At 50.2% G+C, this 19,759-nt stretch overlaps 1 protein-coding gene across 1 annotated transcript in view; it reads left to right on the forward strand.

Moving 5' to 3' along the window:
* The window catches only part of CNGB1 (cyclic nucleotide gated channel subunit beta 1), a 29,690-nt gene extending 11,336 nt beyond the window's left edge, over nucleotides 1–18,354 (forward strand). The window contains exons 15-32 of the mRNA XM_074151731.1: nucleotides 529–763; nucleotides 2,053–2,185; nucleotides 7,828–7,926; nucleotides 8,827–8,984; nucleotides 9,143–9,322; nucleotides 10,080–10,288; nucleotides 11,156–11,206; nucleotides 11,325–11,411; nucleotides 11,779–11,843; nucleotides 12,320–12,442; nucleotides 13,691–13,832; nucleotides 14,075–14,234; nucleotides 14,851–14,948; nucleotides 15,034–15,117; nucleotides 15,526–15,644; nucleotides 16,236–16,382; nucleotides 16,587–16,782; nucleotides 18,142–18,354. Of these exons, the coding sequence (XP_074007832.1) occupies nucleotides 529–763; nucleotides 2,053–2,185; nucleotides 7,828–7,926; nucleotides 8,827–8,984; nucleotides 9,143–9,322; nucleotides 10,080–10,288; nucleotides 11,156–11,206; nucleotides 11,325–11,411; nucleotides 11,779–11,843; nucleotides 12,320–12,442; nucleotides 13,691–13,832; nucleotides 14,075–14,234; nucleotides 14,851–14,948; nucleotides 15,034–15,117; nucleotides 15,526–15,644; nucleotides 16,236–16,382; nucleotides 16,587–16,782; nucleotides 18,142–18,354 (2,499 nt within the window). The remainder of the gene's footprint in view (nucleotides 1–528; nucleotides 764–2,052; nucleotides 2,186–7,827; nucleotides 7,927–8,826; nucleotides 8,985–9,142; nucleotides 9,323–10,079; nucleotides 10,289–11,155; nucleotides 11,207–11,324; nucleotides 11,412–11,778; nucleotides 11,844–12,319; nucleotides 12,443–13,690; nucleotides 13,833–14,074; nucleotides 14,235–14,850; nucleotides 14,949–15,033; nucleotides 15,118–15,525; nucleotides 15,645–16,235; nucleotides 16,383–16,586; nucleotides 16,783–18,141) is intronic.
* The last annotated feature ends 1,405 nt before the right edge of the window (nucleotides 18,355–19,759 follow it).

A 19,759-nucleotide genomic window follows, 5' to 3' on the forward strand; every position in this document is an offset into this window, starting at 1 on the left:
GGGAAGATTTAGCCTAGATATAAGGAAGAAATTTTTTATGCCAAAGGTGGTGAGACTCTGGCCCAGGTTGCCCAGAGATGTAGTGGATGCCCCATCCCTGGAAACATTCCAGCCCAGGTTGGACTGGGCTCTGAGCAACCTGGTCTAGTGGAAGATGTCCCTGCCCATGGCAGGGGGTTGGACTAGATGGCCTTTAAAAGTCCCTTCCCACCCAAACTATTCTATGGTTTAATGATAACTCCACTGATGTTGGGGAAGTTGCACAAGGGATGGCTTGACCTGACCCCTGGTACAGACTGCAGGTTTCTCTGCTCATGCAGCCCTGCAGAGCACCCTGATCTTGCAGCGATGCTAGAAAAGTGTGTGGTAGGATGCTCACCACTGCTGCTACCAACATCTGTGAGTGGCGGGCAGCAACAAAAACCCCAGCAGTCCTGCATTTCTCTGTGCTGACACAGTTGTCCTGTCTCAAACCACTCTGTGTTTTATTGCAGTTTCAGATCCTTGTCCTTTGCTTGAAGCACCTAGGCGCCTAGCAGCATGTCCAAGCGTGTCCAAGACGTCGAGCTAGATCGGCTGGTGCATGACAAGCAGCCCGATGGTGGGGACGCCTCCCCTCCGGGCCGCAGGGCACTAGACCAGCTCCCTAATGTCCCCAGCTACCAAGCCACCGCTGCCTCCCGCATCCCTGTCCTTGTTGCCAGCAAGCCAAAGGCTGGAGTTGTCAACCCCAATTTTTGCAATGAGGAGCAATCCCCCCTAGGTATTAGAGATGTTGGCTTTGACCATGGGCTTGTGTAGCTTGAGGGGGGCAAGGGGTTATTCCTGGAGTAGTTGCTTTTTGTTGCTTTTTCAGGAAAAAATAAATAAAAGCCCGCTTCATGTTGCAGCACAGAGGCTGGGGAACAAAATTCATGTTTTTTTCTGCTCTCACCTCATCACTATGTGCCTTTCTAGCTAATGCCTAGAGAGTGTTTGCCAATAGCTGTAAATGACAAGCTATATGTTTTGACCTGCTTGGCCAAAAACTCTCCCAAAGGACCTGCAGGCAGAGGGTTAAATATCCAGCACACATGCAGTTTTCTCCTTAGTGTTCATATAACCCATTTGTACTAAGAGGATAGTAAGATGGAGATTTGCTGTTCACGGTTTTCTGCCTTTTAATCCAGAAGGACAAATTATGTTTCTGTAGCTTTGCTTTGCTGTGTTTTTTTACCAGTGAGACAATTTTTGCTGCTTTTCCTTACACGTGATGGGATTTTAACTTTGCAACCCAAACAGTGATTTGATTGAGCCAGACTCCGACTCACGGGTCCCCCATCAGCATGGGACAGGAGGGGATGCACAGGGTCTTTCATATGTGTGAAAACCTCTCTTAGAAGAAATCCTGCAGGAGCTCATTGCGTTTTGTTGTATAGCCAAGAAACAGGATGACACTTCACAGCTCAGCCAGCTGCGGGGTCCAGCCAAGATAACCCCCAGCGCCATTTCTCCCTGCGCAATGGGCATATCTCCTTACCCACTACAAACAGCCAACTTTCTAGCTCCTAAACTTTAGTCTCTGCAAAAGAGAGAGGCTGTTAATCCATACTTAAATAGTGCCTTTTTCTGCATGAAAAGCAAACACTCGTGTAATTTTGAGCTTGCACAATCCATATGTTTATGTTCAGAAGACCCAGGAGATTTTCTAGACCCTGGGAGGCAGGTTCGCAGCTGGAAATCCTGGATTCCTGTGTAACACTTGCAACTGGTAATCCTGATTTCCACCATTTTCTGACAGTGGCATGGAGTAGTTGCAATCACTGCAAGCTGGGAAAGGAGAAGGGAAGCAGGTGGAAGTTCTTATAGTGTTAAAAACTGGGCAAAAAAGAAAAAGAAATGATCCAAACTGCTAGGATAAAGGAGCGTTGGGTGAGAAGGGAATGGAGGGAAAAGGGGAGTCCTTCCAGCACCCTGCAGGGTTTTGGGGGCAGCTCCGCAGAGACATGGGCATGGGGGATTCATCCTGGCTGCACCCCTCTCACTGCAATTATTGTCTTCTCCATGGGCCAGGCAATTACCCCACTGTGGACATCAGGGACGTGGACAGCGGAGGTGATGCTGTGGAGAACAACCACTTACCAGTGCCCACTGCTGGCACACCCAAAATGCTGGCGGTGCCTGGCACGGTGCTGGCATCCCCCAGGTATGGCTCTGCCCTGGCGCGGTCCCTGGCTTCTGGGGGTCTCACCCTCCTGGCAGTGCCGGTACAGGAAAATTTATACAACCATATGGAGCAACCTGTTTCTGGCAGGTTCGGACAGCGAGTCGGGATGATGTGTGTGTGGTGTGTGTCACCCCATGCAAGGCAGGGAGATAGCAAAAGCCTTGCCTCTTGTTTGCATTTTTAAATTAAATGGTTAAATTTTGTTCAAAGCTTTTGGGGGCTGGGGACAGTCTTAACTGTGTGTCCTCCTGGAGATGGGCTCAGCACCCAGGGAATGGTCAGGTTGCATTTGTCTTCATATGCATCTGTGCTCCCAAATTCAGAGCCCAGAGAGTCTGTGTGCTGGGTATGGGCTTTTATCATAAAACCCAACAATTTTCTTCTTGCATTTTTGCTGGAAGGGTTTGCAGCATATCCCTCCGGACTTTGTGCCTTCAGATCAAGGATGCTCAGAGAGGGGGAGGACTAAAATTGAGTTTAAAAATTGAGGCTAGAGGAAGCCAATGGGTTTTTTTGGTTGTTGGTGGTATTTTTTTGAGGCTCATTCTTGCAGAGAATTAAAAATAAAAATGAAGGGCTTGTTTACTAAAACAAACAGTTTGGATCTTTTAGTAAACAAGCTCCTGAAGGACTTGAAACTAAAATCACAAAAATGTCCATAATCCAGTCTGTTGAACAGCTTTTTAAACTGGGAAAGCACAACCTAAGAAGTCATACGAAATACCTGCAGTGTAAATATTAACAGCATTAAGAGGCCAGTTATTTAAAGCCTGTTGAATCTCACTGCCTTTTTCTATTAGCCCAGTGATGAAAATTGTCCTGTGGCAACAAGCTTATCGCTGGAGAGCACTTGAGGCTCATCCTCAGCTGCACGGCACTTGGGATCAGTCTGGGAAAACACCTTTGGCAGTTGCTGCTCAGGACATGTTTTCTCTCTCAAGTTAATGAACAGGACAGGCTATTTTTCTGAGACAGAAATGTCCATGTTTTCCAGTCCCAGCAGCAGGCACAGCAGCTCTCATTTTGAATCAGGGTCAAGGTGATGGGCTTTCTCTTATCCCTTCAGGTGATGTAGAAAATGGACAACAATTCAGATTAACACCTACATCATGCATCCCAGCACATCTTGGGCATCTTTGGACCCCAGAGTCCATCAACACAGTTTTTACTCTGGACTTCAGTGCAAGTTTGCAAACCAGATTTTGCCGTGATTGATATCGTCATATGCAGATCTTTTTCTGTCACATTGCTTGCCTATATGTAAGGAAGGAATCCCAGAAAACCCCTTTGCCAAAGGGAGCCATCAGCTGTGTTAGGTCATATTTTCTATATGAAAATATAGAAAAAACCGCGACCACAGGGAAGTCTGCTGCCTCCCTGGGGCACGGGTTAGGGATGTGCTGGACAAACTTCCCACCCTAGTAAACCCCTCTAATTATTACCCTCTGTTAGTATTTCAGGTGGGTAGTGATGAAGTGGGTAGAAGGAGGCCAAAATCAATTAAAAGAGATTTTAGGGCCTTGGGACGGCTGCTTAAGGGATCAGGAACGCAAGTTGTGTTCTCCTCTATTCCTTCAGTGGCAACCATGAATGAGGAAATTAATAGGAAGAGGCAACAGGTCAACTCGTGGGTCTGGGACTGGTGTTATTGGCAGGGTTTTGGGTTTTTTTGAGCACAGAGGCAGCTATACGAGACACCTGGCCTGCTGGGGGCAGATGGGATGCACCTGTCCCAGAGGGGGAAAAGAATTTTGGGACAGGAGTTAGCAGGGTTCATTGACAGGGCTTTAAACTAGATATGAGAGGGGAAAGGGAGCTAACTGGGCCTGTCAGGATTAAACCCAAGGGAAGCATGCCAAGGCTTGAAGGATGCTGGGTTAGTGAGGACTCTCACTCTGTCATTTCGTTTGAGAAAAGGGATAGACGTTTAGAAACTTCTGCTTGCGAACAATGGGAAAACCCTATCCCGAAAGGAGAAAAGGGTACTAGGCCAGGCGTTAACAAAGCTCATGGACAGAGCTTTAAACTAGAGGTGGAGGGGGAAGGGGATAAAACCAGGCCCACTGGTAACGAGCCTGGGGGTAAAGGGCCAAGGATGGGGGTGAAATTGGGAGCCCAGCTCAAGTGCATCTACGCTAATGTACATAGCATGGGCAACAAACAAGATGAGCTGGAAGCCATTGTGCAGCGGGACAGCTATGATGTAGTCGTCATCACGGAAACGTGGTGGGATGATGGTCATGACTGGAATGCTGCAATGAATGGCTATAAGCTCCTCAGAAGGAATAGGCAAGGAAGGAGAGGGGGGGGTGTGGCTGTACATTAGGGAATGTTTTGACTGTATAGAGCTAGATTCCAGGGATGATGAAGTTGAGTGTTTATTGGGAAGGATGAAGGGGAAGGCTAACAAGGGGGATTTTGTGTTGGGAGTCTGCTATAGACCACCCAACCAAGATGAGCAGGTTGACAAAGTATTCTATAAGTGGCTGGCTGAAGTCTTGCAATCGCCAGCCCTTGTTCTGGTTGGGGACTTCAGCCTACCGGATATCTGCTGGAAATATAACACAGCAGAGAGCAGGCAAGGCTAGGAGGTTCCTTGAGTGTATGGAAGATAACTTCCTGACACAACTGGTAGGAGAGCCTACCAGGGGAGGCACCTCGCTAGACCTACGTTTCACAAAAAAAGAAGGATGAGTGGGAGATGTGGAGGTCGGAGGCAGTTTTGGGCTTAGCAATCATCAAATGGTCAAGTTTTCAATTCTTAGTGATGTAAGGAGGGGGGTTAGCAAAACCTCCACCTTGGACTTCCAGATGGTGGACTTTAGGCTGTTCAGAACACTGACTGAGAGAGTCCCTTGGGAGATAATCCTGCAGGGCAAAGGGGTCCGGGAAGGCTGTATGCTCTTCAAGAAGGAAATCCTAAAGTCCCAGGAGCCGGCTGTCCCCATGAGGTGCAAAATTAAAGGGTGGGGAGAATGGCCGGCCTGTTGAACAAAGAGCTCTGGATGGGACTTAGGGAAAAAAGGAGGGTTTACCACCTTTGGATGAAGGGACAGGCAACTCAGGAGGAGTACAGAGATCTTGTTAAGTTATACAGAGAAAAAATTAGGAAGGCAAAAGCCCAGCTGGAACTCAACCTGGCCATTAATATAAGGGACAACAAAAAAAGTTTTTATAAATACATCAACAAAAAGAGAATCAGGGAGAGATGGAGAATGTCCATCCCTTCCTGGATGAGGGGGGAAACATTGTGACCAAGGACGAGGAGAAGGCTGAGATACTTAATGCCTTCTTTGCCTCTGTCTTCAATAGTTGGACCAGCTACCCCCAGGGTGTTCAGCCTCCTGGGCTGGAAGATAAGGATGGGGAGCAGAACAACCCCCCCATAGTCCAGGAGGAAGTTAATGATTTGCTTATGCACCTGGACACGCATAAGTCTATGGGGCCGGATGGAATTCACCCACGGGTACTCAGGGAGCTGGCGGGAGAGCTCACCAAGCCTCTCTCCATTATCTATCAACAATCCTGGCCAACAGGAGAGGTACCAGATGACTGGAGGGTGGCCAGTGTGACGCCCATCTACAAGAAGGGCCAGAAGGAGGATCCGGGGAACTACAGGCCTGTCAGCCTGACCTCGGTACCAGGAAAGATCACGGAGAGGATCATCTTGAGTGAGCTCTCATGGCAAATGCAGGGCAGCCAAGGGATCAGGGCCAGCCAGCATGGGTTTATGAAAGGGAGGTCCTGCTTAACCAACTTGATCTCTTTCTATGACCATGTGACCCGCCTTCTTGATGCAGGGAAGGCTGTGGACGTTGTCTACCTGGACTTTGGTAAGGCCTCTGACACCGTCCCCCACAGCGTTCTCCTGGAGAAGCTGGCGAATCATGGCATAGACAAGTGTACTCTTCACTGGGTAAAAAACTGGCTGGATGGCTGTGCCCAGAGAGTTGTGATTAATGGGGTGAAATCCAGTTGGCGGCTGGTCACCAGTGGTGTCCCTCAGGGCTCAGTTTTGGGGCCAGTCTTGTTTAATATCTTTATTGAAGATCTGGATAAGGGGATTGAGTGCACCCTCAGCAAGTTTGCAGATGACACCAAACTAAGTGGGAGTGTTGAACTGCTTGAAGGTCAGAAGGCTCTACAGAGGGACCTGGACAGGTTGGATCAATGGGCCAAGACCAATGGGATGAGGTTTAATAAGGCCAAGTGCCGGGTCCTGCATTATGGTCACAACAACCCCAGGCAGCGATACAGGCAGAGTGGCTGGAAAGATCCAGGAGAAAAGGACCTGGGGGTGTTGGTGGACAGCCGGCTTAACATGAGCCAGCAGTGTGCCCAGGTGGCCAAGAAGGCCAACGGCATCCTGGCCTGTATCAGGAACAGCATGGCCAGCGGGAGTAGGGCAGTGATGGTGCCTCTGTACTGGGCACTGGTGAGGCCTCACCTTGAGCGCTGTGTTCAGTTCTGGGCCCCTCACTACAGGAAGGACATTGAGCTGCTGGAGCGTGTCCAGAGGAGAGCCACCAGGCTGGTGAGGGGTCTGGAGAACAAGTCATACGAGGAGAGGCTGAGGGAAGTGGGCATGTTTAGTTTGGAGAAGAGGAGGCTGAGGGGAGACCTTATTGCTCTCTACAACTCCCTGAAAGGAGGGTGTAGAGAGGTGGGTGTTGGCCTCTTCTCCCAAGGGAATAAAGACAGGACCAGAGGAAATGGTCTGAAGTTGTGGCAGGGGAGGTTTAGATTAGGTATTAGGAAGAATGACTTTGCTGAGAGGGTGGTCAGGCACTGGAACAGCCTGCCCAGGGAGGTGGTGGAGTCGCCATCCCTGGAGGTATTTAAGAAACGTGTAGACATGGCACTTCAGGGCATGCTCTAGTGCCTGAGATTGTTGGTTTGTGTCTGTTTGTGTGTGGGTTTTTTTGTGGTTGGACTCGCTGATCTCAAAAGTCCCTTCCAACCATGAAAATTCTATGATTCTAGGAAGACATCAGCTGCCACTGGCTCAGCATTGCAAGGACAGCCCTTATAGTGCTCCTCTTGAACCTGGAGCTATTCTCAACTGTTGCACTTTGCACTTGGCTTTCCAGGTACCAGCAGCCACTGGAGGGTCCGTGTTATGTACCCCCTGCTCTGCCATTCACTCTTTGATTCAGTGATTTAAGGTGCGATGGAGCCAGCTCAGAGCCAGGTGGTGTCCCCAGTACCTTCCCATTTTTCCAGACCTCACTTTCTTATGCCACCTTACTGGTATTGCATTTTTTTGCCTGTCTCTCGAAGCATGGTGGTGTGATGGTGTGGCACCGGGGACGAGCACAGAGCTGGGCCAACCCTCTGTGCATCTTGCCAGGTGCCCAAAAGGGTTGCAAAATGGGCTGGGTAGCTGCACAGGCATGAAGCCCATGGCTCGGTGGTGCCCAGGAAGAAATAGGGCTTTATCAGCAACACAGCAGGGTAGTTTGCTCCCATTGACTTCAGACAACACTAAAAATTAGGGGAAAACTGACCGTGGTAGGAGAAGGGGAAGTGAAAACAGATGAGACCTGGGAGGAGGAGGAGAAAGAGGAGCTGGCTGAGGATGGAGGACAAGTCAAGCCTGGTTGCTGTGTTTGTGCCCACAGGAGAAAGCTGCCGGCCCCAGAGGATGGTCTGGACGAGGGACTGGTGAGCCAGTCCCCCACCCGAGCACTACTGGGCTGGGATGAGCAGCAGAAGGAAAGGTGCGTGGTGCGACCGAGGGGCTCCAGATCAGCTGAGCTCCCAGGGGTTCGGATTCCAGGGCTTGGGTGGAAACAGCAAAGATCCTAGAAGTGCTCGGATACCAAAGGGAGAGGGAGCCATGCACGCAGTAGGTCTAGCGCTGTGTAACAAGTAACTCACCCCTCCTCCAAAAATAACAATCATGATGTTTCCTGGAGCAGAAACTGCTCTCTTGTTTTTCCTGTAACCAGGCAGAAATATTCTCCTTAAGAGTAGGTTTAACCACAGAGAAGATGCACCTTTGATCTACATATGCTATAGGACTATGGGGACACCTTTTTTTAACTGATTGCAGGGAAATTAACTTTTTGTTCCATGTAGGAAGCCAGCAGAAGCTGTGCATCACGCACCTCTGGTCCTGGCTTCCCTGTAGCCTCAGGAGACAGCCTCGGAGGGACCTGCCCTCCCTGGGAAGCAAAGTCTTGCTTGTTTCTGTCCTCCCTTCTAGTGCTGCTCTCAGTCATGCTGGGTAAAGCATCCTGGTCTGAATCCAACCTAGTTTTAATAAAGAGGCTGAAAAGAGATGCGATAGTTCATAAATTCAGGGGCTTGGTGCACATTTCCACCCCATAGTTCTTCTAAAATCTTCTTTTCTTGAGCACATAAAATCTAGCCTGGGATCTTGGTGTTTCCCAAGTCCCTCTGAGGGCATCTCACGCCTCAGGGCAAGGATGAGGCTGAGGCTGGTGCTGCTTGATGGTATTTTACTGAAACCACCTTAATTTGTGTTGTTCTGATTACGCAATAGCCAAATAAATATGGGTAAATCCTAATTCAGGATCCTGTAAGTTAAAAAAAGGGTCATGAACCTGCACTTGGGCTTGCCTACCTGCATGAAAAGCCTGATGGTCTCCTTGCAGCCTGCCCGAGCGCATCGGTTCAGCCACGAGCCTGAGCAGTGCCATCATCAACAACCGGCTCCAGGAGCTTGTGAAGCTCTTCAAAGAGAGGACTGAGAAGGTAAAGGAGAAGCTGACTGACCCTGATGTCACCTCAGATGACGAGAGCCCTACGGCATGTGAGTTTGAGCGGGGCTGGGAGTGTTTAACTGACAGGTACACACACACGCCATGTTTTCAGGGAGACAGCTGCTTTATTAATAATTTAAAGACCTTAAAACAAATTGCAGTAAGAAGATCTTCAGCCCTTTTGAAATAACTGTGTGGTCTCTCCCAGCCCCTGCTAGGCCGGCACCCGCAGCAGCACCTGTGCCTCCCCCAGGAGAGGAGCCGGAGGGGGACAGGCTGGCAGGGGACGAGCACTACTGTGAGATGCTGTGCTGTGTGTTCAAGTACCGGCCCTGGCTGGACCGTCTGAAAAACTACCGGTTCCCCAGCAGCATCGACCCACTCACCAGTGAGTGATGGAGCGCAGCCATGCACCCAGGCTTGGGGCAAGCTGGGAGGGGGGAGAGGGGGTGAGGAAGGGAGGAGGTGTAAAAGATGAGACCTTGTGGAAAAGGGAGGACAATTAAGCAAGGAGCAATTTATCTTACACCTGCCTACTAAACCCCAGAGTTTTAAATTCCCCTGCAAGGCACAGGATTTCCGAAATACTTCCCGATGGCTGTGGGTATCAGGAGCACGAGGACTCAGGGAAGGGGCAGCCACATTCTGCTTTTCAGGCTTTTAGTGGGCAAATGCTGTCCCTGTGGTGTGAAAACTCCAAATAAAAATAAAAATCACAAATTAAATAACCCCTGTCCTGGGGACAACCCATAGGAACCTAGCTCCTTCCTTAGTCTTTGCTGTTTCCCAGCCTTTTCAAAGCCCACAGGCTCAGGCAGCCAGCCCCTGGCTCAGCACAGCCTCAAGGGGAAAATAGCCAAGCAAGAAATTTGGTATTGTGGGAGCCAAGCAAAAGCAAACCTAGATGAACCAGCAAAGTTAGAAGAGGGTTTCTGATAAAAAGCACTGTGCTCTGCAACCGGTGGTATTCACTTTGCATCTAGAGCCCAGCTTACTTGCAATTAAATGCTGTTGATAAGAGACCTCCTGCAGGTTTCTTCCTTGCATGCAGGGCAGGGCAGGGGATGAAAACCCCTTTGTGTAGTGGATTCATGAGGACAAGGGACATGTGCCCAGCTAATCGTGATGCGGTTCCCTGTGTGCAGACCTGATGTATGTTCTGTGGCTGTTCTTCGTTGTGATGGCCTGGAACTGGAACTGCTGGTTGATCCCCGTCCGCTGGGCTTTCCCGTACCAGACACCATCAAACATCCACTGCTGGCTGGCTGTGGACTACCTCTGTGACCTCATCTATCTGCTGGACATCCTTGTCTTTCAGACCCGGCTGCAGTTTGTCCAAGGGGGAGACATAATAGTGAGTGGCAGCACGCGCATCCCACCACTGGGGATCAGTTGCAGGGACCTCCCATGCCCATCACCCCAAAAGACATGGATGGTACCGGTCACCAACCTCTGAATCAAGCTCTCCAAGCTCTCCCACCATGGCCATGGCCATCAGAGCTGTGTCCACTTTTGGAGGACTGCAATCATCTCTCCTGCCATGTAGTGGATAAGTCTTTTTGTCCACCAAATGTATTTTTCCCCTAAAGTCAACACCAGCCCATCTAGAAAACGTGTGGTCTGTGGTGGTCCCATTTCTGGGTAGGAGGGTCCATGGGGCAGTGCTGCCAGCAGTGCAGTGGCGTGCACGGGGACTGGCCCCAGCACAGCCATACACTGCTAATTGAGAGCAGGTGGCATAATAAACTGGGTTTAATTTTCAGGAGCACAGAATGCATTCGCGATATGACAAAAGCGATTGCAATCTGAATGCGTAGATCACATGCCCGAGATAAGTGAAAGCCCTTGATTTCATTTCCATATCCAATTAAATAAGTTGTGAAAAATAAAACCTCAAGGGTACAGCCTTCCCATGGCTCATGCAAATGCTCAGACAAGGAGGTTTCTCCTGTAAACTCTGACTTTTGTCGTGCTGGCACTGTGATGTGCTTTCTCTGGGATGCAAAATGAGCAGAGCATGTCCCAAGATAGGATAGAAAGATGGCATGTGGCCAGGTAGTCTTCTGCCCCTTTTGCTCTGCTCCCCTTCCCAGGGACAAAGGGAGCATCTTCCCTGTTGTGGTGCAGAAAAGGAAAGCCAGGCATAACCATGTTGGCCATGACTTTCCCTTCTGCAAGCAATGATCAATCTTCAACTCTACCCCCTCCTATTCCCAACCAGACTGATAAAAAGGCCATGAAAGAGAACTACCTGCGATCACAGCGCTTTAAGGTTTGACATAATTTTATTTGTTAATCTGAATCTTTAATCTGAATGGTGGTTTGCAGCTCCACCCCACCACGCCTGCAGGTCCCACAGAGGTTTCTCTCTTTGTGCGTATTTATTTCAGATGGATGTGGTGTGCCTCCTTCCCCTAGATTTCTTCTACTTCAAAGTTGGTGTCAACCCGCTCCTGCGCTTTCCTCGCTGTCTGAAGGTGAGTCGGTACTTATAAAACCAGGCAGAACACCACTTGCAATGGATATGAAGGAGTCCCATGCTGGCTGGGGTAAGCTACGGCTTGCCAGACTCATTAGTGGTGACAAGAGGATTGTAAAATGAATGGGAAGTCTTGTCCTGAAGGCTTTGTGGGGCTGTTGGTCAAAGACTTCATTTAAATCCTAAAACACACTCACATTTGAATAAAAGGGCACCTACAGATGGGGCCAAATCGCTGCGTGGCAGTTCACGTTGTGGAGGGGCTGTAGGAGGGAAATGGAAGGGGAGTGGGGTTTTATGGGGACATAACTCTCCTGGTGGGGGCCGCGGGAAGCTGGAGCACGCTGCTTTCCTTCTCCTCCCAGTACATGGCCTTCTTCGAGTTCAACAACCGCCTGGAGGCTATCCTGAGCAAGGCATACATCTACAGGTGAGGGGAAGGGAGGGAGGGAGCGAGGGAGGGAGCGTAGAGTTGCTGTTTGCGACAGGGGAAGAAGGTTCACTTTGGTATGTGCCCGTTCTGGGTTTCTGATCTATTTTCCCTGTTCCCAAGCCGGCTGATATGGGTGTTGGCTGATGCAGGCAGGATGTGGGGATCCTGGAGTCTGGGTGGGTAGGATCACCTCTCCCCGACCCAGCGGGGACATGGGTCCTGGTGATGAAGAGGAGCCACCAGTGGATAAGCTGATTTTTCTGGCACTTCTGGAGCTGCAGGGCTGCGGGAAGGAGCAGCAGAGACACACGTTCCTGTGTGCTCTGTGGTTCCTGCATTGGCAGGACCTGCACTGTCCGCACCCAGCTCATCATTTCGAAGTTCCTTGTGATGCCAATGCAATCTGATGTGTTTCTCCCAGCACACATTGTATCATCTCCCCTCCTGCTCTCTCCGTTGTTTTTTTTTTACAGAGTGATTCGGACTACTGCCTATTTACTGTACAGCTTGCACGTGAACTCCTGCCTCTACTACTGGGCATCAGCCTACGAGGGACTGGGCTCTACCACCTGGGTCTACGATGGGGAAGGAAACAGGTACAATCCAGGGCTTGGGTCCTCAAGTAGCACAGCTTGCTGTGATGAGTGGCAGCAAGAAGGGAGGTGTTAGGATGCAGCTGGGTTCATAAAAACCCCTGAAGCAAAGGGTTGGGGGTGCCAGGAGAAGATGTGGAGCCAGGGAGAACGACAGGGGCAGAATGGATGGGATGTGCAGTAATAAACAGTGCCGCGAGGCAGAGGCTGTAACTGGGCTGAGGTGGAAGGCAGTGGCAGGTCGAAGAGGCTGAAAAACTGGGAGCCTGGTGCTGGGAAATAAGGAAATACTCCCTGGCTGAGCAGGATGGCAGTGTGAGCCCTGTTTCTGTTGGTGCTGACCTGCTGCCAGGTAAGGATGGAGGCTTGAAGCTGTGTGGGTTCCAGGTGCCATGTGTCAGGCTCCTCCGACCAGCCCAGCGCCCCCATTCCCAGGGTGGGAGACAGGGACAGTGGCCACTCGGTCTCCTCGCAGTGGCATTTCCAAGACACACGTGTTAAATGTTCATTGTAATGGATGCCGCAGGGGGAGCACTCGGCTCGCGAACTGAAAGCTGCCTTGTGGCGAATGCCCACAACTGCGAGTTGTACAACATGGGCAAAATAAAACACTAAGTAATATTTGACTAATTTAGCACCATGCAATAAATGAGTTTCCTGCAAAAAAAAAAGGGATGGGTAAGGGCATAGCGTGGAGACAAGTGACTGTCACCTAGGCAGCCTTAGTGCTGGTCTTGCCTTCCCTTTCAGTACTCAGTTTCCCATGTTAATGTTGTTGCTATCTAGTTATTTTGTGTGATATACATATCTGTATCTATCTGTAGGTGTAACTATAACATCCAAGGGAGTGCCCAAGAGCAGTGAATCAAGAATTCATTTGACATCTCTTGAGTCTTATGCCACCAATTTGTCAACAAACCCTTTTTTCCCCTGATTATTTCTAAAAGCGTAAATGTGGCCGAAAATACATCTCTAGTTTACAGCAGTGGGGCCGAAAGAAGCAAAAAATGAGAGTAGGCAGAGCACCTGAGCTCTGCAGAAGTTTCTAGGGGGACCCTATGTCCTGCTCCTGTAGCGTCTCCAGAAGCACCTGCAGATGTGGTGGGGAGGCTGCAGCCCCTTAATTTTCCCATAGTTACTCTCAGCAGGCTCTGTCGTGCCATGGCCAGAGGATGTGAGCTCAGTTCCCAGGGGTGAAACAGGCCTTCATGCCAGAAATGCCTTCAAATCTGCCTCCTCTTTTCCTCCCAGCTACATCCGCTGCTACTACTGGGCAGTCAAAACCCTCATCACCATTGGGGGCCTGCCAGACCCCAAGACACTGTTTGAGATCATCTTCCAGCTGCTGAACTACTTCACGGGCGTCTTTGCTTTCTCCGTCATGATAGGGCAGGTGAGGGGGAGTCGCGTGGGATACCCAGCCTCAGGTAGGGAAGGTTTTGGCGGGGTTTGTCCACAGGTTTGTAAGTCCAGGTTTGTTTTCCCCATGCAAGGACCTTCTCAGCATCAGCAGAAGACAAAAAGGGTTTGATAGATGCTGTTAGGACTCAGCATACGTGCTCTAGACTGCTTAACCTCCACGATGGATAAGTGACAGCAATTAAAACATCTCTTCCACCCCTTCCTCCCATTCAGATGAGAGATGTGGTTGGCGCGGCTACAGCAGGGCAAACTTACTATCGGAGCTGCATGGACAGTACCATTAAATACATGAACTTCTACAAAATTCCCAAAACTGTTCAGAACCGGGTGAAAACGTGGTATGAGTACACGTGGCATTCGCAAGGCATGCTAGGTGAGATCCAACCGCTCTGAAGGTCAACACTTGCACCTCATGTTTTACTGTGGTTGCTTTGCAGAGCAGATAGGTCACTGTCAAATGGGACTACATTTTCCATTGTATGGGAGGGGGGCAGTGTATGGGGGGGTGTGGCTTATGTGACTCGTCACTATACGGGCTTGTTTGCCCACCTATAGAGTTTTTAGGCTGCCACCAGGTTGCAGCGCCATGGTGGCCCAGCATCACTCGCAGCACACTGAGCCCAACATCCACCCCCGGTCCCTGGGGAGAGGGCAGTGACTGGCAATCGCTGGCCAGAGTGTCCACCAGCTCACCCTACCAGTAAATCATCAGGCAGGACCTCTGTGCCCGCTCTCCTGGCCAAGAAAAATGCTGGCTTGGGCTCACTTGGTCCATCTCTGAGAGCCGTCGGGGCAAAGGGCAGCTCTCCATCACTCATGGGCTTTAGACCTGCAGGCTGTTGGGTGGGCAGAGGCTGGGGGAGACCCTTCTGGGTGAGCTGGCTCCTGCCCTCTGCCACCAGAACACAGGCTGCTTTCCCACTGGCACACCAAGGACATGCTCTTGGACCAAGTGCTGGAAACAGCCAGTTTTCTGCTTTGTCTCACAGATGAGTCGGAGTTGCTGGTGCAGCTGCCGGACAAGATGAGGTTGGACATTGCCATCGACGTGAACTACAACATCGTGAGCAAAGTGGCCCTCTTCCAGGTACCCTCTGCCAGGTGGTTCCTGGCTGGCGGAGCCTGCTATGCTGGCACAGACTAATGGCCCTGTTGGCTCTGTTTTGGCTCAGGGCTGCGACAGGCAGATGATCTTTGACATGTTGAAGCGGCTTAGATCAGTGGTCTACCTGCCTAATGACTACGTGTGTAAGAAGGTAATGAGATGCTCAGGTGCTTTCCCATCCCCGGTGTCGTGGCAGGGCTGTGCAGGGCACTAGAAGCAATGCAGAGCGGGGAAAGCCAGGCCAGGCCCATCACTGTGGCACCCAGCCACTTCACAGGGAGGGAATTCAGAGCGAAAACATCCTGGCTTGCTGTGGGTCTTGTGCAGACTGACATCCTCTGCTGCAGCCACAGAGAGCAGGAGAGCTCTCTGCCGAGCTGGAGAAGACTTTGGGATGCTTAGATGAGGGTGCTTGGGAGTGAGAACTGTCAGGACAAAGCGTTTTGAGAGCTTGGAGAGGGCAGTATGGTCATGAGGGTTTCCAACAAGATGCAGGTTAGGGCATCCATAAGGTCTCCCTATTTCTGGGCACCCCCCACAGCACCCATCTTCACTGCAGGGAGAAATCGGCCGTGAGATGTACATTATCCAAGCGGGACAAGTGCAGGTGCTGGGGGGACCCGATGGAAAAACTGTGCTGGTGACTCTGAAAGCCGGATCCGTGTTTGGAGAAATAAGGTGAGGAGCCAGGAAAATAGAGCTGAGGGGTTCTGGGTGGGAAGTGGGGAGATCAGCAACACCCTAATTAATCTTTGCGATTGAAAGCCACAAACACTGAGCAGTGTCTGCTACCCAAATTACAGCATTTTTCTTGGAGCTTTCCCGCTATTTTGTCATTGTGCTGTTTTCTGCCTGGGGAGTTAGTGACAGTGAGCAGAGGTCTATGAGTGATGGGAAAACGAATAAGAAATAAAACAGTCCCCCAGCCATTAATATGCCCATTTCATGGGCATGTAAAGTCCCGTACCAATTCATAACACAGTGACAGAGTTTGCACCTCTACAGCCCGGCAGACACTAGACTGGTGTAAAATGCAACATTTAAACCTTCAAACAGGCAAATCATTTTTAATATAGCGTGCCATGTCAGCATTTCCCAGCATTCTTTGAAAATTGGGCTTGGAAAATTTAATTGGGAGTGAAAATTAAACTGTGAGTCCTCTGAAAGAGAGAGATGAGGGGACACAATGGGAAAAGGGAGATTTTAAATTACAAGTGTTGTGCTGATCCCATTAATAACAGCATTAACGTCTTGCTGTGTGTCTCTCAGCTTGCTGGCGGCAGGAGGGGGGAATCGCCGAACAGCGAACGTCGTAGCTCACGGCTTCGCTAACCTCTTCATTTTGGATAAGAAGGACTTGAATGAGATTTTGGTACATTATCCAGAGTCTCAGAAGCTGCTGCGTAAGAAGGCCAAGTGCGTGTTGGGCTGCTGCTTTCTACTAAATTTCTACTAATTTCTACTAAAATACTCACTTTAGTTTTTAGCATTACTTAGATTTGTTATTCTGTCCTTCCTAAGGTGTAAAAAATCCCTGTCCTTTTAAAGTCTGATTTTTCTGCATTATAAAATCCATCTAATATAGCATGTCCCCAGACTGTCTGCTTTTCCTTCCTGTAGGAAAATGCTGAAAAACAACAATAAACCCAAAGATGAGAAAGGAGCCCCTGGAGACTCCCTGATCATCCCTCCGAAAGCTGACACCCCAAAGCTCTTCCAGGCCGCCCTGGCCGCCACAGGGAGGATGGGGGGTAAGGGGCCACTGGCCCAGCTCCGGTGGAGGCTGAAGGAGCTGAAGGCGATGCAGGCGATGCAGGTCAGTGCAGGGAGGATGGCAATTTGGCTTTGCTTCATTAGATGCAGAGTTGCAGGTCTCCCCAACCAGCTCCAAAGACTGTCATTTAGGTAGCTCAAAGGCCTGAGCTTGGGTCGTTGGGGTCTGACCTAGCGTGGGCAGATGGGAAGGGGTTGTCCAGCGTCTTACACATAGCCTTGGGAGAATGTCATTGTCCCACAGGGGTTTGTTGTACAACACAAAAGGGGAATACACTGATTTTTTTGCCCAGCTATGCTAAACCTGAGTCTAGTTTCTAGCTGGGCTATAGCCACAGATGAACTTCTCTTCCGTGCCACAGAGACAGAGCCACTTGTAATTAATTGATGTGCTAGTGGGACGGAGGGGGATGCTGGGACCCAGCAGCCACAGCCCAGTCAATATTTGCAAAGCTTTCATGGCATGGTTGTGGCAGAGGCCCCCCACAGCAGGCATACCATCCTGCCAGTTCTGTGTGACCTGCAATGAAGTAGCCCTTGCTTTTTTATCATGAGCAACTGAAAAAGAAAATGGCTCTGCTCTTGTTGCGTTTTTTTTTGTTTTTTTTTTCCTTCCAAGTATCTCTGCTGAACTGGTAAAAAAAAACGTGCAGACCTTGTTGTTGCTCTTCCCAGCATGGAGTTATGTAGACTCTCACGTCTGGACATGTAAAGGGAGGTGAAAGAGCAGCTGATAGGGAGAGTGTGGTGGCCTTGAGGCTGGGTAAATATCTCGGGAGACGCTGAGCATAACTGCATCTCTGCAGTCCTTCACAGAAGTGCAATGAGCCTTCCCACCATGCGGTGCTTAACACTAATAACCAGTTAAAGGCAGTGGGGACGAGTGGTATCGTGTGCTCCATCTGGCAGTGGCAACAAGACCCATCACTGGAGGGTGCATGAATGAGTTGCTCACCCCACTCATGGGGTTAGCAGGACCCCGTTAGAAGGACATCTCTGTCCACGGCATGGCTGTAGGTGAGGTTTCTGAGGCTTCTCTCTAAAGGAGGCTTTGGGTCAGGGCAGTCTGGGGCTGCTCCCTGACAACACCACTTCTGCCAAGCTTTTGCCGAGATCAACCCCTACAGACACTTCAGGAGCAAAACAGGAGCTAGTGCGAGAGGCATGAGAAAGCTCCATTGCACTCATCTCTATGCACTTCTCTCAAGGTGTGCAAGGTATAATCCAGCTGCGTCCTCACAGGGGTCGTCTTTGGCAGGTAGCTGACGTCCTGATGAGGTCCAGTGCAGTGAAACTCCACAAAACACCCACCTGGCTTTGCACACTGCAGACACTGTGGTTGGGGGTAGTGGACAAAGGTCTCCTAAGGTTGATTTTGCTTTTTTTTTTTTTTGGATTGCAGGATTCCACCTGCAGTCCAATCCCACCGAAATCACCAGTGCACCGGAGATCGCCTGTCACCTCCCACAAAGCATGCACCCACCTGGGAGAAGAAATATTCTCAAAATCTTCTGATAGTTTAGTCACCATTCGTGTGATTCCCACGGCACAAGAGGATGAAGAAATCCTTGCTGCTGAGATTTCAGAGAAAGAAGAAGAAAAAGAAGAGAAATGAAAAACAAGAAGGTCCTGGGGTAGGACTAGGAGTCAGGCAAACACCTAGGGTAGAAGCTTTTTGTTGTTAACAATTTCCATGCAGTGGCTGTAGGCTTCACTATGTGCTGCGGTTAGGATTGGCCTTTCTTTTCTGCCTAGACCTTCACCCACTGTTGATAAAACCCATATGACCCAGAACCGTACAAGGTTTCCATGCTCTGGAGATCCCTTTTTATTGAGTGTCTTTATGAATATTCCCACTAAACCTCAGGCCAGCCCTCTTGCTTTGAAATGCAGCCTTACAGAGAGGGAGCCCTGAAGAAATTGCTTTTTATGGCTCTGGATGTTTAATGAGTGCTCAGATAAAGTGTGAAGAGTTATTCAACTCTGACAGCTGAGTCACTGCTTGGCCAGAAACAACCAGGGGAAAGAGGAAAAAAAAGGTTTCTCTGTTGGGCTCAAGGTTGTCAGCAGCAGCTGGAGAGTGATTCATCCAAAAAGGATGTGGACTATGCTCACAAGCTGAGTACAGATCGCATCACACTGTCACGAGAAGGCTGAAGTCCATCTCATGGACTGCAAGGCACTTTGAAGGTCCCTGCATGGTGGGACCTGCACCTGCATGGTCCCAGCAAACCACCTTGGGTTTGCTGCTGGGAAGAGGAGCTCCTGCCAGCCATCCGCCCCAGAGAGGTGGTGGGCTCTCCATCACAGGTGGCTGTTACAGAGAGATTTGATGAGCATCTTTCAGGGATGGAGAAGCACAATCCTGGATGAGGAGATGTTTCTGGAGATGCCTTCCAGCCCCGGGCTTCCATGGGTGCACCAACCTGCCACTGCCGGAGGGATAAACTGAGTGCAGGAAGGGAGAAGCTGTGCTGGTTTCGAGCTGGAATTGTAAAGAGAAATGCAGTAAGGGCTCTCCTTTCCCAGCCAGAATGTCAGTCAGGCCAGAGCCTGTAGTGTGTAAGGAAGCGTGCATGAGTGTGCAGATGGTCACCTGTGCTCATTTCTGGACCTCAGTGATCTGCCACATTTCCAGCAGCCATTTTCCAGCCGCTTTCGGTCACTTGGCTCTTGGCCACGTTTCTCATGGAGAAGCCACTCTGGTTTTGTGCATCACTGCAAGACAGGGCATTTGTGAAAGCACACTCCCAGTTGTGCAGGGATGGGAAGGCGAACGCCTGGTCAGCAGCCAGCACGCCCAGCTGATGGATCGAGGTGTCCAATCCTCCTCCAGCATCACCAGTTCCTTGCCTTCCTCAAACCCAGCGTCAACTGGAGTGCACTGCTGGTGAGCTGAGAGGTGGCAAGCAGCAGTGGGCGAGATGGTGCTGGGTGAGACGACGCAGACCCTCCCCAAGGTTTTGGCTGGCCAGGTCGCCCCAGCACCACTAGCTCCATCCAGAAGAGCCGGTTTCCAT

The sequence above is a fragment of the Numenius arquata genome, chromosome 8 (assembly GCF_964106895.1).
Source record: "Numenius arquata chromosome 8, bNumArq3.hap1.1, whole genome shotgun sequence".
In the NCBI taxonomy this organism is placed as follows: domain Eukaryota; kingdom Metazoa; phylum Chordata; class Aves; order Charadriiformes; family Scolopacidae; genus Numenius; species Numenius arquata.